Below are 18,813 nucleotides of genomic sequence, written 5' to 3'. Positions count from 1 at the left end.
GAACTCACAACCTCTGGTACGGATATCAGACTTCTTACCACTGGGCCACACAGTGCTCGTAAGGTTTACTACGTTATAGACGGACGACTTTCAATGAAGACAGACCACAGCAATGCCTTGCAATGGGTTACGTTTACACGAGTGAACTGCGCGATAGAACTTAGCATTTCTATCGACCAAGAGTCGGCCCATTCTTTTTGCCGCTAAGTGTACACCAATATTCCGTTAACGGAATCATAAACATAATGAAACCTAATCTGAAAGCTCAAAACATAAGTGAAATCGAAATAGAAGAAATTACAGAACTATTACATATTTGTAACAATCAAAATTATTTCATGTTTAATGATAAATTTTATAGACAAAACAGTGGTTTGCTATAGATTCACCCCTTTTGGAATAATGGTGGATATAATTTTTAACAACTTGGAAAGTAAATTTATTGACTCTTAATAAACAAACTGTTATAAAATAGTTATGGTTTGTTGATGATACCTTCATAATAATATATATCAACATATCACATCACAAGCCTTATTAGACAATATTAATAAATTGCATTCTAAAATACAGTTTACAAAAGAAAATGAAATAGAAAACAGACTAAACTTTCTTGACATCACTATAATAAATAATAATGATTTTCTTACTGATTAACTTTACAACTTCTTTACCGTGTTAACTTTTTAGGAAATTACTTGGCTGACTAGTTTCGAAGTGTTATTCTTCATTGTCCAAAGCCTAGTAAAGGTCCTGTGCTATCTTCTGGTTTCCTGTTGTTCATGATTGTGTGCTATGTATTTGATACTATGTGCACAGGAAATTGGATACAACACCAATATAATAGACAAGATCATAAGAAAAACTAAACACAAACAAGAAAACGCAACACAAAAACATAAGAGCAAAACAAATACATCACACTAAATACGAAAACAAGAACACATACAAGATTGCATCATCTTTCAAGAAACTAAAATACAACATTGCATACAGAACACACTACAAAAACATCTTAACAACAGACGAGACACACAAATAAATACAACTTAACAGGAGTATACAAACTATCATGCAATAGTTGCAACAACTTCTATATTGGACAGACTGGAAGATCATTTCAAACACATTACAAGGAATATATCACTGCCATAACAAACTACGAGTACATAACAATTCAACCTACGCAGAACACATCAGAAACTCCAACCACAACTACAATAAAATAGACATTGACATGAAAATACTACAAATCCAGCCAAAAATCAGAAACTTGATATTCTAGAACAATATGAAATTTACAAATATACAAAAACACACCCTCAGCACATCCTGAATACTCAGCTCAATTTCAAAACACACACCCTTTACAACACAATCATGAACACACCCCACCACAACAGGAAACCAGAAGATAGCGGGGGATCTTCACTGACTTGGACAATGAAGAATAACACTTCGAAACTAGTCAACCAGGTAATTTCCTAAAAAGTTAATAAGGTAAATAAGTTGTAAAGTTAATCATTGATTATATAAGTGTTAAAAGTATATATTGAAAAATGAAGAATGATTTTCTGCTCACAATTTATAAAAAAAAAAAAAACACTCAAACCACCCATCTTATACCTATACATACCAACCACCTATTACAACATAAGACAGCTTGGCTTGATAGCCTTATTAATAGATTGATTAATGTCCCATGAATGATATAGATTATAAAGAAGAATTGAATGGTATATACAAAATCACAGAAGAAAATGGCTTCATCAAACAAAATAGTTAGTTCTAAATATAAGAAAACATTGCTTAAATAATATTACCACCCTTTCTCAGCTTGATGACAATAAAAATTATATTCCTGTTCACGTATTCTAATAAATTTACACACCTCATTACTAGTATATTAAAAAATTGTTGTGTATATCAATTCTCGATGCCCATGCGTCCTACTTTAAATGGTTCAAACCTACCCGCGCAAACTAGAGTCGCTGCTTTCTCTCCCTCAGAAAGCAGGTTGGCTCGCTTTTTTCCCTCTTGTGAGGGAGAAAGCAAAGATCGCGCGGCGACGAGTCACGTTGGCAATAGAAATACCCCCAGGCACTGTGACGTCAATGGCGTCCTCAACCACCATTGTTCCGAGGGGTATAAATATAACGCATCTCCGCGACTTCAGTTACTGGTTGTCTAGATGGCAAAGAGGCCGCTCTAACGCGTCCTCCGTCAGTAGCAGCAGTCTTCCAACCAGGCCTATGCTATGGTTGTCTCTTGTTCGGACGTGCCTACACACAGCCACCACTCCGGGAACAGGAAGCCAAGTTGCGCCCCTGTCTCCTGTATTCTTTCCTACACCAGCCGAATCTTCCTCACTTCTTACGTATTCTAAACTTATTTTATTCTAGTCTCGCTACAAGCCTCATCACCACCTCCAACCCGCACACTTCCCCTGATCACCCTTATCTCTCACCATCCTGACTTCGACTCCCAGCTCTTATCCTGGCTTGTTCGATTAAACACAACCATCTCCTCATCCCCCCTCTAGAGTCGGTAAGTTGCAAGTGCGCTCTGTTGATCCGTCGATGATAGAGGTCACCCTTCCCCGCTCCTGAAGTTGGTAAGTCACACAGTACGCTATGTTGATCCTCCGATGCCAGGAGCTTGTTCTCGAAGTCGGTAAGTCGCACAGCACACTGTGTTGATCCTTCGAACTAGAGAACTAACCTTCTACCTCATTCCCTCTCTCTCGTTATCCTGCCCCCCCCCCACAACACACCTGAGAGCAAGCCGATTTTCCCCAGGCACTCCCGTTACCCCCACCTCCCTCTCACTCAAATCGTACTTTACTATCACCCATCATAACTCTTCCCACATAGAAGCCTCAGGGCGAAATTCTAAATTATCAATATCACGACCCCCGTTACCCCTACCACAGGACTAGGAGGGAACCACAATTACACTTTCTTTGTTAGCTATTTCTGTAATAAACAAATGTTACTGTAAAAACAGTCTTTCCTTTAAACTTCACCACAGTTCCTTATTATCACCCCACCCACAAGCGACAGCCATCTTGTCACTTCACTCCTGTTTCCCCTCCCCACATCGACAACACGTCAGAGAGGAACGACCAAGGAGACCGGCGTATGACAAAATTTTAAATGCAACATAGCTTATAAAATCCAGTAATTCTCTCGAAAGAATATTTATTTATTTATTCAAATGACAGGTACATAGATAACTTATCTTTGACCTAAACACAACCTCAAGATTAAAACAATTAACTTGATACAACTTAAAATTAAATCTAATAAAGGAATTAAACAAAAACCTTAAAGAACTAAAAACTAAGAACTAAACAGAGGCATGAGGCTTCTCGCTTCCCAGTATCTGGCACATTCTGTCAGTGATTCAGTGGGCAGCGTTGGAGATGACCCTTATTCATCGCTTCTTGAAGGTCACAAAGGGTACTGGTTGGATGTTGATAAATACCAAAACGGTGGAGATGCTGCGCCAAGCAGTCATGTCCAGTTGCAAGGCAGAAATGGGCGACTGCCAATCTTCTTAGTCTGTTAGGTATTGATAGAAGGTCCCTTCTCCAGTGTTTGCCATATGTTTTTTCTGCAATCTCATGGGAGTGGATGTTGTGGGCAACTTCTTTGATGTATAATTTTATTGCTTGGAAGGGTGTTGGTTTATGAGATGTTTGTAAAATTTTAGCACCTTTTTTTGGCAAGGCATCGGCCTGCTCATTGCCAAATAAGTTGCAGTGTCCGGGGACCCACTGTAGTACCACGATTTTGTGTTTTGCTTGTAATAGTTGTATGACATTTTGACAGTCTTGGATTGATGAAGACTCAGAGTCTGCGGAACCTACAGATTCTATGGCTGCTTTGGAGTCGCACAGGATGACGACATTCTTGAATTTAGTTTGATGACATATCAGTTGAGTTAAGGCTAGCCTGATAGCTTCAATATCACTGTCATAAGCTGACCTATGGGTGCCTACTGCTGTATAGAAAGCAAAGATATCACTGTATACACCGGCACCAACATTAATATCATCCTCCGTTTTGGATCCGTCTGTATAAACATGAAGCGAATCAGTTTCTGGATAATTGAGGTTAATTGTTTCAAGAGCCAGGGATCTTAATATATTTACTGGTGTTTCTTTTTTACAAACAGCATCTTCCAAATCTATGGAGAATAAGATGGAGTATTGGATTTAAAAATTGAGGAAGAGGTTCTGGAGTATTAAAAGTCTGATATATTTCCCTCAATTCCATGACTTTGTATAATTCCGTGCTGTGTTTTGAGCCGTCTTTCGACATTATGATAAGATTCCCAGAATTGGTCTCCTGGAATTCTCAATAGCTTTTCGTATAGAATTAGTGCCTTCTCTTCAATTAATCTATGAATGGCTTTAAATCCTGTTAAAAGGAGCATGGCGTTAATTGGAGTGGTTTTGACTCCACCAGTGAGGAGGCGTAGAGCTTGGTTTTGCACTTGATCGATTTTATCTAATACTGTCTCTGAAGCTGTTATTAGAGGTTCACAACAGTACAATATTTGAGGTAGTATATACATTTTATATACTATTTGTAGGATAGTAGATAGGATAATAAGAATATTATTTAATAAATTCAACAATGAGTCAATAAATTCAACTTTTCAGAAGTATACAAACTTAGTAGTTGATACAAACTTAGTTGTTAAGTTTTGAATGCCAAGCTACATATATTGACCAAACGGATAAAAATTTCAACACTAGATATTGTAAAGAACATGGAAATACATCACACAATAATATTAAATCTGCCTTCAGTGATCACGTATACAATAAACAGCATTTTTTTTACAAACATAGAAAATGTTACGGAAATTTTACATGTATGAAGTAAAGGAAATACAGGTCATTCCATAGTGACACACGTAACATTTTTGAAGCAACTAACTATGATCTTTGCAGGATATTTAATTAAATACTTAGTAGTTCATGAAAAGACATTACTGTCTTTTAACATAAGCATTCCTAAATATAAACACAAATTCTTAATGAAAAGGAATAATTAATAATGTAAAAAATATGAAATATTATATGGTGTGACACACGAACAGTTTCTTACCACTTGATTTATTACCAAAATGAAAAATGTTCATATTATTGTGCCAAATGACATAAATGCATTCAGTTGTTTTCCAAACAATTAAGACACTTGTGTAGTACATGTAACTGCTAAATCATAAACTTAAAAAATAAATAAATAAATAACAGTGCCATTAAGAAATAAAATATTGCAAAATAATATGTTGTGACACACAAACATTTCTGTATTTCTGTCATGTTGGTTACTAATTGTTTTAAATGCACTGCAATACATAACTTTTTATTATACAAAATAACACTATATAACACTTTCAAATCCACGGTTGTTTACGACATTATTTGGTGATATTTCCTGTGTAATGTCGTGTAATGAATACACCAATATGTTAGCCATTTTTATTACCTTTCCATCCTTGAACATCACAGACACTTCAAATTCTTCCGCACCGCAAGCTTTTGTAACTTCCCCAGGATATTTGATGTCTTTTTTTTTACGTGGTCATTTAACAACTAGGTTATTTAGTGTCAATGGGATTGGTGTTAACAAAATGGTATTTGGAGAGATGAGGCCGAGGATTCGCCATAGATTGATTACCTGACATTCACCTTATGGTTGGAAAAAACCTGTGAAAAAACCCAACCAAGTAATCAGCCCGACTTAAATTCTTGAAAATACCATAAAAAATGTTCAAAATGTATAAATATTTATGATATCAATAGAACAACTGATATAGATTTAAAAAAGGCCTACTTACTGGCTTTCAAGGAACCTGGAGGTTCATTGCTGCCCTCATATAAGCCCGCCATTGTTCTCTATCCTGAGCAAGATTAATCCAGTCTCTATCATAATATTCCACCTTCGTCAAATTCATTTTAATATTATCTTCCCATCTATGTCTTGGCCCCCCCCAAAGATCTTTTTCCCTCCGGCCTCCCAACTAACACTCTATATGCGTTTTTGTTAAAAAAAGGCCTATCTTTTAGAATTGCTAAATGATATTTAGGGGGTAAGTTAATGTTATTAAATAAAACTATTTTAAATTAATATCAGAAGTTTAGTACCATTTACCTAATATGCAAGTAATAACATCAATTTATTTATACATAGACATAGTATGGTGGCTACCTACTTATCATAAAAATGTACTGTATAAGCTTGTTTTTTGTATGAAATGAATTAACATAAATCAATTTTTGTAAGTTTTTAAACAAATATATATATATATATATATATATATATATATATATATATATATATATATATATATATATACTAGTGGCTCGTGCAGCAAATGCTGCAAACTAAGTTCATTAGACGTTCAAATAAACATTTTTCAGATTTATTTTCAATGAAGAAAACCAGACATTCGGAAAGTTATTTGTTTCCATAATAATGAAAGATACTCTCTCTCGAGCCAATACTGAAGAGAACCACCCATATAAATATCTACACCACACCGCTATTAAATATATGAAAAAGACCCAACCCCACTTGATTAATAACTATAAAAATATTTGATTTTTAATAATATTATTATCTTACGTAAGTTTTATAGCTTTCAGTAACATGTACTATATATACTATATAGCCGCCACTCAGTAAATTATAGAAATCAAAATCTAATTTAAGTTATTCTCTACATCTACTTATATAATCCCAAAACGTTTCACTTTCATATCATCAATATAGCATTAATATGTATAATTAATGAAAAATAGTCACATCACGGCATTAACTACAATAATATTTCATTTCTAATAGTAATAATGTCATCAAACCACCTCACGTTTTGTAGTTTTTAATATCCAATACACAGCTGTACCCAGAAAATTACACACCACAGAATCGAACCTGTAAATTATTTTTAGCAAGTTAAGTTTTTAATAACCAATTTAGGCCTAATTTGAGCTCTAAATATGTCAGCATTCTTGCAGATCATGGCATTAGTGTAATATTGTTTACTGTAGTATGTGTTTTGTTTTATTCTGAAATGCAACACGGCCGACTTGATGATCGCTTCGCTTCTCCTTTACAAAAAAAGCGAAGGGAATATCAAGTCGGCCGTGAATGCTATTAGCTAGTTCTCAAAACTGACGACAGATGGATTTTGGAAAATAGGAAAGTTATGTTTAAAAATTGACATTTCACTAAAAACTACTACTTTTCCGAAAAACTTTGAGTTTCAAGCCTCAAAATGAGGGGTTATTTATTAAAATCCGTCCAGCCGTTTTCCCGTAATTTCCATTACCAGTTCAAATTATATATATAGATATATTTTATACGAACTTAAGGCATAAATTAAATGTTTTATACTAATTTTAGGCCTACAGACTATATTTTTACAACAATTGTTATTGTTGTTTAGTCAACTTTTTGAAGACAGGTGTGAACCTCACAAGTGATACCAAGAAGGCACCACTTATGAGGCAACTTGGCCAGGAGATAATGGGGTAGTGTGGCCAGTTCCTTTCCCCCTTACAACAATTATGGAACATATATTTTCAAGAGTGTTTAACCTACAGTATATGTACATTGAAGAAAAAAAAGCACAGGTGCGTGCACACACACACAAAATTATCTAAATTAACAATAAATATTTGAAATCCCACTACTAATTATGTTTAGGCATAAAGACTTCCAACAACAACAAAAATTGCAACTGGATTTGAGGATAAACTTTAGCGACACACAAACATAACATTTTTGTTCGTGTGTCACAGTCATTGTGTTACATGTGTCACGTGTTTTTCTTGTAGAACTTGTACATAAATCAAAATGTTGTCTATATAAGAAGTTGATTGTTATGTGATGTCTCACTTTTACATTTATGAATCATTAAAAAATGAAATGGTTTTGAAGAAATATAAACAAATGTCCATTTGAGCATGACACACAAACTCTCAACCTTTGTAATAATTGTAATCAAGCACAAAATAATCATTGTATTACGGTTTCTATGCATTACAATTATTAACAAAGGTCAGCACGTCATTATTAATTGAATTCAACATACAGAAGTAATGATTTATTTGCCTTAAATGTGCATTCAAATATGTGATTTCTAATAGATTATTTCACGCTCTTAAATTACAGCCTTTTTTGTACTTTTTCTCCCACGTACGTGTTGTTACACAATCAGTGTTGTCAGATTAAAAAAATTTGGATCATAACGAAAAAAATGACATGTAACAAGCAGAGGTTCGTGGAATTTTTCTTTTTCGTGAAAATGTCGCATTTTCATGGGATGAACCACACATAAGATTTTTCAGAATCAATAGGAATCCACAAGGATATTACTAAATCCACGTAACCTTAATGAAAAAGCAGTTTTTGTTATAAATATTCTTATTGACATATACGTTAGTTCATATTTTGACCACCACAGAGCCTATAGTGCCGTGATGCGATGATTCTAGTAGCTTTTTTAAGCTCTCTCTAAAGGCGCGGCACTTTTCTATCTGAGGTACATTGCTAATACAGCAGTAAGAAAGGGTGTACATCACATACAATGTTGCAGACCATGTCAGATCAGAAGCGAGATTACAATAAAGATATTTTAAATGACAAGTAGAAGATTTAGTTTTTATACATTGAACATGGCATTGAAGTACAGTGTTTAATAAATAATATGAGAGAAATGTTTTTTTTTTTAAATGCTGTTTTCACGACTTTAAAATTTTAAGCAATTTATTGCATAAAAAAGCTCCTTGAACAACAGTTATTGTCATATTAATCTGAAACTTCTCACAGAGGTCAATTAAATGTTGATAAATGAAATTTAATTAGGATTTGTATGAAATATTAATATTAGATTCCTTCGGGGAATATTCATATTGCACTTAGATTAAATTTAATATGCCTTAATGGTAAATTCATAAAGTTTGAACATTTATTTGTCTCTCTATTTAAATTGAGCTCTAAAACCTAATTAATTTTTATTCCCATAACTATTTTCAAGATTTTGAGCAAATATGAACTAAAAAGTTTGAAAATTTTGACACAAAGAGCCTTTTTAGTGACTACAATTTCAAAACTATTAGACCTAATGGCACCAAATTTTTTACACATGATAGTATTGTAGATCTCTTTATGTAGTTTACATTTCACAAATTTTGGATGAAAATTGTGGAAGTTTTAAAAATCATACATGTCCTTTTAAATGATTGACTCCAAAAGTTACTATGGCTCTTCAATAGCATAATTTAATGAATTTATTTTTCCGCGTTATGTGCATCCCACAAATCACTCTAAGAAAACTCATTACATAATCATGACTGGAGAGTGTTGACTACATTTTCACAACCAAACAATCAATATATACTTTATTTCAATCATTATTCTCATTATTTTTTAAACAAATGCTCAAAAGTACTTACAGATCACAAACGTGAAGCAGGTAGACCCTATTAATTCCTCCTAAACAATGAAGTGAAGTATTTTCAGAATAAACATCTGCTTTTCACATGAAAATGGTTTACAAACAATTAACTTCTTCTCTTTCTCTTTTTGTTCTCTCCTCTCCTTTGCGATTTGTTTACATATGTGCATACATATTAAGTAATTATTACATAGCCAGAAATATAGTAATGCAAGTTATTATAATAATTTCTGCCTTTATTCGCTGCATGTGCATGTATATCCCTGTGTCTACATTGCTACACTATGTAGTGTATGCACTATGTGCTTGTGATCAAGGTCGAGCTCTTCTACCATGATTGAGAGCTAATATCGTCTCATCCCTGCTATAGTGATTATAAATGCTCAATGCATAACTAAGTGTAATGTTATTTCGTTCTCCAACCTGACCTGGGTGAGCTCATGTTTATACTTTATTTTCACATATATATTTCGTATATTCCTACTACAAAAAAGAGTAATTGGAATAATATAGGTGCCAAATCTAGGGAATTGTGTAGGATCATTTTTAAAAAACTACAAATAATGCCCATGACTTGTCAGTATATTTTTTTTCATTAATAAACTTCCTCCAATGTAATCATGGAAACTTTGTAACTAATGCAACATTTCATAGCATAAATACTCGTCAAAAAATGACTTTCATACTCCATCGGCAAGTCTATCGTGCTATCAAAACAGAGTGCATTTATATGATAGTAAACATTTTTAATAGCCTCCCTAAGGATATGAAATCAAACTCAAAACATAATATTATTTAGGGCCAAATTAAAGAAGTACCTAATTTCTTATGCCTTCTATTCTGTAGGTGAATTTATGACATTCAGCAACACTGCATGAAAAAAATGTTATGTTTTATTTAACGACACTTGCAACTGCAGAGGTTATATCAGCATTGCCAGATGTGCCGGAATTTTGTCCCGCAGGAGTTCTTTTACATGCCAGTAAATCTACTGACATGAGCCTGTCGCATTTAAGCACACTTAAATGCCATCGACCTGGCCCGGGATCGAACCCTCAACCTTGGGTATAGAAGGCCAGCGCTATACCAACTCGCCAAGCAGGTCGACCACTGCATGAATATTTCTGTATTGTATTAAGTATACATACTAATCCCTTATGTTGTACTAGTATGTTGTAAAACTCAACTAGACTATAACTATAATTAAGACTTTGTAGTATTATTAGGATCTTTTGACATGCTCCATATTCTAGCTGTGAAGTGATGTACAAATACCATAAAATGTAAATAAATACAATACAATATAATACATTACGTTGATGTAACATTTCATTCTTCATTAATAATATTCAATCATATTTACAAATATAACAGATTCAATATATTTAATTTTTGCATTTTTACAGATTTATCAGGGTACTGAAGATGAGGCAGTAGGCCTCAGTGTACCTCCAAATAATATATATATATATATATATATATATATATATAGTAGCTCTAGTATTAATATGTAACAGATTTTGTTGTAGAGTTCAGACAGGTGTTTTTAACATTTTTAATGTAAATGAAACATATCATAATAAACATATATTTTGTTTCAAATGTTTGAAGACTTTTCATGTGTAAGCTCTTTCTCAAGCAAGTGAACCTGCATGTTGAGAGCGAGCCCCTACAGCCGAGGCTGCACAGAAGTTTAGAGTAGGGACAAATTGAAGCTTGCGTTCGCCGCCATGCTTTGGGAGAACCACCGGCTAGCAGACGGCTGCACTATACAATGCTGAATGTTTAATATATATGTTTGGTGTCTCTTATAAATCAACCTGAATGGATAAATGAAAAAAAATCTTATTAATATTTAAAGCAACCACGTTAAAGACATAATCAAACTTAGTTACCGTTAGTTTGACATGAAATGAAAGAAAACTGTAACAATTTGATACTGTAACTAAAGATGTTGTATAGTTATTTGACAACATATAGAGCGAACAGAAATACAAATGCATATTGTAGTAATAGTTCAGATGAAAAGACAATTATTAGTATTAACTATTATTAACAAAACACTGCCTGTGTAAGACGTTACATTAGGCCTACATTGTAAACACGTTTGCTTTGATGTGGACGAGAAATGAACAATTATTATTTATTCGATTCCATATCACATAATATAGGCCTACACCTGTAAAATAGAAACACGTACCTAATGTTTTAGTTAGAAATATAAGTAGGCCTACCATGCAATAGCTTATTATTACAGCTGTAGAATGAAATAAACGTCACATGCATGAATTAGTCAATTAGTCATATAATAGAACTCAGGCCTAGTGTACAGAACATCTTGCCTATTGATTTATTATTATTATTATTATTATTATTATTATTATTATTATTATTATTATTTATTATTATTTATTGACTCCGTTAAATATTGTTGTACAACATTTTTATGTAAAGTCGTGGTGTAACCTTAAGCTGTGTGCTAACATCTGCTCTTTATGTAGTACTTTCTTTTATTTGGTTATTTAATGACGCTGTATCAACTACTAGACCATTTAGGATCGATGGTATTGATGATAGCGAGATGATATTTGGCGAGACGAGGCCAAGGATCCGCCTTAGATTACCTGACATTCACCTTACGGTTGGGGATATAAGAAAAAAACCCAACCAGGAAATCAGCGGGAATCGAACCCGGGACCGAGCGCGACTCTGGACCGACAATCCTTAGCCTACTGAGCTACATCAGTAGATCTTTATGTACTTTTATGGTCAGTTTAACAAGTTTAAAATATGATTCTCGGGAGGAATCTGAGATCCATTTTCTAAAATATGTTCCTATAAGTGTAGAAAGATTGTACAAGTGTTCTACTTCTAGAGCAGATTGTTTTCACACGATGTAAGAATGGGTGGTAATATGCCATTGAACTGTCAACATCTGTATAATCGCTCTTTCACTTAAGCGGCATATTTCTATAATCTCAGATAATGGTATGACAAGACTCCCATTATTCTTTCGTTAAAAAAAATAAAAGAGATTATGTTTACTGCTGGTAGGCTACGTACCATAAATTGAGTCTTTAGATTTATTACACCATATTTTTCTTAATGATTTAACAACTAAGCCAGCATGAATACAATCACATTTTGACAATATTGTGTCATTGAGAATGATGTAAGAATGAGGGAATTGCAATCAGTGTCTGCAGTAGAAGAGTCATATCGCCTCTGATTCTCAAAACACTGAGGATTATTATTACAGTGCGTTAGGTGTTTGGAAAATACTATTGGGTATATAGATATTTTTGGCAGACGTCCCTCTCTTTGTAATATGATTTAAATAAATTATTTACGTATTTTCTAACATATATTAAAAAATAAGTAAAAATATTCCATGTATTTGGTCATAGGAAATAGAAATAAACTAATAAGTCTATTTATGAGCAATATAAGGCGTTTATATTTAAAACAATGCTTAGTTACAATATTTAGATTTACTTCTGTTATTTTATATTATACGTTAGAAAATACGTAAATAAGTTTAGTTATATTACAGTGAAGTAGGAAATCCACTAAGAAAACACCTACATACTGAATGGTATTTTCTAAACCCCGAATGCTTTATAGAAACAATCATTTGTGCTCCCAAAACATGGCGTCGCGCGAACCTGCGCGAGAGGTTTCAAATTTGTACATGACACCAGCGCCAATTCTGTGTCTAGATATATAACTACAACGTCTTTGGTTGAGATATACATAAGCACAGTATAGAGCAATGTGGTTATGAGTATAATTTCGTGTTTGATATTTTCAGCCTTGTCTTGGGATTGTCAGCTGCCTGGAAATTTCAAAAGTAATTGCCTGGAAAAAATGAAGAACCTAGAAATTGAAAAGAAGACTGAGATTATATTTCCAGTAATGCCACGTGTATTTCTAGAGATCAATAAAAATACACAGAATTCCACTGTTGGCTCTCAAGTTCCTGCAACACCTAAGAAAGACGCTGAATCTTCATTGAATTCGTCCCGTAAAAGAAGAAATCGGAATGAAAAGAGTAAGAAAACTCCTTTAAGTAAGTACCTACTCCCATTCATTCGAAAGAAAGCATTTATTTCAAATAAAAAAAGTGACTTAATATCCTTTATCCAGATAAATCAATTTTAATAATTTGTGACATGTAACAAACGATTTATATCCATAATATCCTTGTCCTCGTCGTCGTCATCGTCATCGTCATAGTCGTCGTCATCATCATCATCATCATCATCATCATCATCATCATTCGAATGACCATCTGCCCCTCATTTTGAGGGATATTACCACAATTGAAATTGTTTCAAAACATCCTCCACAGGACAACATCTGTCCTGCTTTTTTCTATGTTGCATTATTCCCTCGTTTTTTGTGAGTATTGTCTGCGTTTCAGACCCAGATAGTATACATTCTGATCTTAAAATACCTTGGTAAAACTACTAAACAAGAATTTTTAAAACTTTATAAATTATCTTGAAAAACTACAGTACCTGCTGAGTGTAAGAAAGCAATATTCACTTCCAGTCTTAAAAAAAAGATAGATCTGAATCTGAATTAAAAACTTATAGATCCATTTCACTTGCTGTTATCATTGTAAAAGTCATGGAAAAAATGGTATCAAATAGACTGAATTGGTACTTAGAATTCCAAAATTTAATTTAACCATATCAGGTTGGATTTAGGAAATCCATTCAACCAATAAACAAATTCTTATTTTCGGTCAAGAAATCAAAAGTTATTTAACAAGAAAAAAGGTACACTAGCAGTTTTTATGGATTTTCAAAGTGTATACGATTTACATCTGTAGGACAAAATTATTTTTAAAATTATAATAATATTATGTTTTATTTAACGATGCTCGCAATGCAGAGGTTATATCAGCATCGCCGGATGTGCTGGAATTTTGTCCCGCAGGAGTTCTTTTACATGCCAGTAAATCTACTGACATGAGCCTGTCGCATTTAAGCACACTTAAATTTCATCGACCTGGCCCGGGATCGAACCCACAACCTTGGGCATAGAAGGCCAGCGCTATACCAACTCGCCAACCAGGTCGACTTTAAGATTATATGATTTAGGGAAAAGGCATATGACTCGGTTGAGAGAGAAGTTATATATGATATTCTTATTGAATTTGGTATTCACAAGAAACTGGTTCGATTAATTAAAATGTGTCTCAGTGAAATGTACAGCAGAGTTCGTATAGGTCAGTTTCTGTCAGATGCGTTTCCAATTCACTGTGGGCTAAAGCAAGGAGATGTACTGTCACCTTTACTTTTTAACTTTGCTCTAGAGTATGCCATTAGGAAAGTCCAGGATAAAAGAGAGGGTTTGGAATTGAACAGGTTACATCAGTTGCTTGTCTATGTGAATGACGTGAATATGTTAGGAGAAAATCCACAAACGATTAGGGAAAACACGGGAATTTTACTGGAAGCAAGTAAAGAGATAGGTTTGGAAGTAACTCCCGAAAAGACAAAGTATATGATTATGTCTCGTGACGAGAATATTGTACGAAATGGAAATATAAAAATTGGAAATTTATCTTTTGAAGAGGTGGAGAAGTTCAATATCTTGGAGCAATAGTAACAAATATAAATGATACTCAGGGGAAATTAAACAGAATAAAAATGGGAAGTGCCTGTTATTATTCGGTTGAGAAGCTTTTATCATCCAGTCTGCTGTCAAAAAATCTAAAAGTTAGAATTTATAAAACAGTTATATTACCAGTTGTTCTTTATGGTTGTGAAACTTGGACACTCACTTTGAGAGAGGAACATAGGTTAAGGGTGTTTGAGAATAAGGTGCTTAGGAAAATATTTGGGGCTAAGAGGGATGAAGTTACAGGAGAATGGAGAAAGTTACACAACACAGAACTGCATGCATTGTATTCTTCACCTGGCATAATTAGGAACATTAAATCCAGACATTTGAGATGGACAGGGCATGTAGCATGTATGGGGGAATCCAGAAATGCATATAGAGTGTTAGTTGGGAGGCTGGAGGGAAAAAGACGTTTAGGGAGGCCGAGATGTAGATGGGAAGATAATATTAAAATGGATTTGAGGGAGGTGGGATATGATGATAGAGAATGGATTAATCTTGCTCAGGATAGGGACCAATGGCGGGCTTATGTGAGGGCGGCAATGAACCTCCGGGGTCCTTAAAAGCCAGTAAGTAAGTATATATTTAGGGCATTTCCTAACTCAGTGTTTTATTGCAGATATAATGGAAGTACTTCCAAATATAGACAGATTCACCGAAGATTACTATAATGTGCAATTTCAGTACAATACTTTTTAATATCTACATAAATGATGTGCCACAAACATTTAAGAAATCTGGAATAATGTGTCCTATTTTTGCAGATGATTTAGTAATGTCGACTCCCAAACCAGGAATTAAAAGCATTGAAAGCATTGAACTTAGAACAACAAGGGAAAATAACTTTTAAAAAATATGTACAGTTCTCACGAAAGATCTGAAAACCTTTCAACTTTTGTGATTTAAAAGGCAGGTACCGGTTCCTGCTCAGATGTAAAATCCACTTGCAAAACATTTCTCTGTTATTCGTTCACTCCCTAACAGGTGCCTGTAATTTGTGTAATTTACGAAAGTTTTAAAAATATTCACTGGTAGCATTTATAAGTGTGTGTATGTATTTAAATTATGTACATAGAGTTAGTTTAAGTGTAATTTGCAATTGTAGTTAATGAAATGGCTCCAGCAGTTATTTCAAAATTAAATAAGAACAAGTATCGTAGTGAAACCAAAGACGTTAAAGACGATGTGTTGGTGTTTGTATCCAAAGAAGCTACTCAAGGAAATAAAATTTCTCTAGACATTGTTCAAGAGTGAGGGATAATGGCTACAGGCATGTCCTGTAGGAATGTAAAAAATGTTGCAGAATCGAGGAAAATTGAGTGTGGCAATGGTACATCTTTGAAACAGCATATAAAAAGAGAATAATCATTTAAACGAATATCTTCGAAGTAGACACACGTGATGAAAGTGTAGTGCGAAGGGCAGTGTATGACTTCACATCACCGAGCAATGCATTACAATAATCACTGCAGTTAGAATGAATCTGAAAGACGCAATTGGCTTTAATATGGCAATATTAGTGTTAGATTTCTGCTAAAAACTGGGATATTGTTGGGAGAAAAGGAAAACAAAGAAGTTGCTATTAGTTAAAAATTACGATATTAGGCAAAGAAGGATACACAACCTGAGATTATTTCTAATTATCGAGCTGAGAGAAGAAATATTTTGTATCTGACAGCGCCTAATACTAGTAATAATACATGTTGGAGGTGAACTGAGGTTCGTTCCCAATTGCCTACTAATTCCGAGATCACAGAAGAGATCTGGGGATTACCACTCTCAAATAATCCCAGTTAATTATGAGAAATGGATTCGAAAGAACTTGATTCCAAATTTGAAGTCGAATTCTGTTGTATTTGATAGCACTCCTTACCATAATGTTGCTTTAAGTTTAACAACTGTAATGAAGGAATAGTTTGAAAAAGAGGGCATTCCTTACAGTAATGATATGTTGAAACCAACATCATACCAACTCATACAAATGTACAAACCCTTACCTGTCGAATATTCCGTAAGAATGTGTGAAACATAGTGAGATTACAAATAAACAGTTTATTTTGTTTCGAGCCATTCAGTAATACTAGGTTCATTTGATGGGCATAATAATGGATAAATATTGCATGCAGATAAGACTGTTGCACAAGGGCCTGAACACCTTTAATGACCTTCTACCAAGGTAAGAGCCCCAATGTAAGTCTGGCATACTAGTCTATTCCCTACTTTCCAGAGTTTTAAGTTGTCCATAATAATGGACGACAGTCCTTCTGTACTTTTGTTTTTTGAGACATGAAAGAATACTAAGAATCATTCCTCAACTCTATCTGGTATTGTATATCTGAATATAATGCTCAATTGAGCTCTGCCCGAGACATCAATTGAGGGGGTTCCGGGCAAGAAAGTACCAAGCCACATTTTTACACTTTTGAGATAATGCAAGTTGAATGTTTGATCAAATCCTCAAATCACAGAAAAAGTTAAATTTTGATTCTATAGATATAATTAATTTCCCTAATACATTTTTAATGAAGATATGAAATATATTATACATATTTTTTATTATATTATATTACAAATTTATATTTTAATGTATAATGTATACTGTTCTGTGGCTTGACACTGTCTTGGTCAAAAGAATTACTAATTATATAGTGTGAAGTTTTATTGACATTAGTTAATGTTATATTTTCAACTATTATTTAGCATTTTTAAGACAAACAAACTTGATATTAATTTCGTTACTTCTCAAAAGACAAACAGTAACCTAAAATATAGGGTATTTCAAAAGTCAGTTCAAATATTAAACCCCTATAAATATTATAGTATTCGAGATAGGGAAAAAACAAAAACATCACAGTGTGGGCAAACAACGGGGTTTGCAAAACATTGGGAAGATTCCTCACTAATATTAACAGCATCAAAATGACAATAGAAGAAAAAGCACTGATTCAGTATGAAAAACTTATTAGATTACCAGGAAACAATTGGCATTCATACAGTCCTCTGTAGATTGAAAACTCAAAAAAGTTTCATATCCATTGTTTAAGAATTAAAACAGAAAATCAATATCCCGAATTTAAAAGAAAACCTACAAATTAAACCAAACCCTTTAACTCTATTAAATGTAGAATATAATCTAAATTTAACAGAAGAAATACTAAAATCAGAAGTAAACACTGAAATACTAAAACAATTGTCTTTAGAGACAATTAATATTAGGTACCCTCCACAAAACTGGCTTCATTTATACACTGACGGATCCTTGATCTCCAGAGAACAAGGTGCCGGTGCAGGTGTTACGTGCTGTCTCTTCTCACTTTATAGATCTCTTGGGTATGGAACAACAAGTTTTGATGGAGAAATCATTGCAATAAGTGAAAGTCTCAGGAATCTTCTATGCCACATCAATAAATTTAAAAATGCAGTTATATTGTCAGACTCCAAAGCAGCTATTCTATCAAACGTCTCTAAACACACACCTTCATCTCAAACAGCAGAAATAACTAAAATGCTCTCTCAATTAATATCACTCAATAAAAGAATTGTATTCCAATGGATACCATCCCATTGTGGAATCCTGGGAAACGAGAATGCGGATGCTTTAGCAAAGAAGGGCAGCACTGCTACTTACAGACCTGTTACTAAATCTACGTTTTACTCTGTGAAAAGATTTATTAAATCTACATACTTAGACTTTAACAA

At 33.7% G+C, this 18,813-nt stretch overlaps 1 protein-coding gene across 3 annotated transcripts in view; it reads left to right on the top strand.

Moving 5' to 3' along the window:
- LOC138701422 (PC-esterase domain-containing protein 1A-like) overlaps positions 1 to 18,813 on the top strand; it is a 166,834-nt gene that overhangs the window by 86,608 nt on the left and 61,413 nt on the right. For 2 of the 3 annotated variants that reach the window (XM_069828290.1, XM_069828288.1), the window contains exon 9: positions 13,292 to 13,549. The exons of the other annotated variant lie outside the window; for it this stretch is intronic. In XM_069828290.1, the coding sequence (XP_069684391.1) occupies positions 13,292 to 13,549 (258 nt within the window). The remainder of the gene's footprint in view (positions 1 to 13,291; positions 13,550 to 18,813) is intronic. 3 annotated transcript variants of the gene reach the window in all.

Source organism: Periplaneta americana, chromosome 6, assembly GCF_040183065.1.
Source record: "Periplaneta americana isolate PAMFEO1 chromosome 6, P.americana_PAMFEO1_priV1, whole genome shotgun sequence".
Taxonomy (NCBI): Eukaryota; Metazoa; Arthropoda; class Insecta; order Blattodea; family Blattidae; genus Periplaneta; species Periplaneta americana.
Note: the sequence above shows the minus strand (reverse complement) of the source record. Positions and strands in the feature narration are given on the sequence as shown.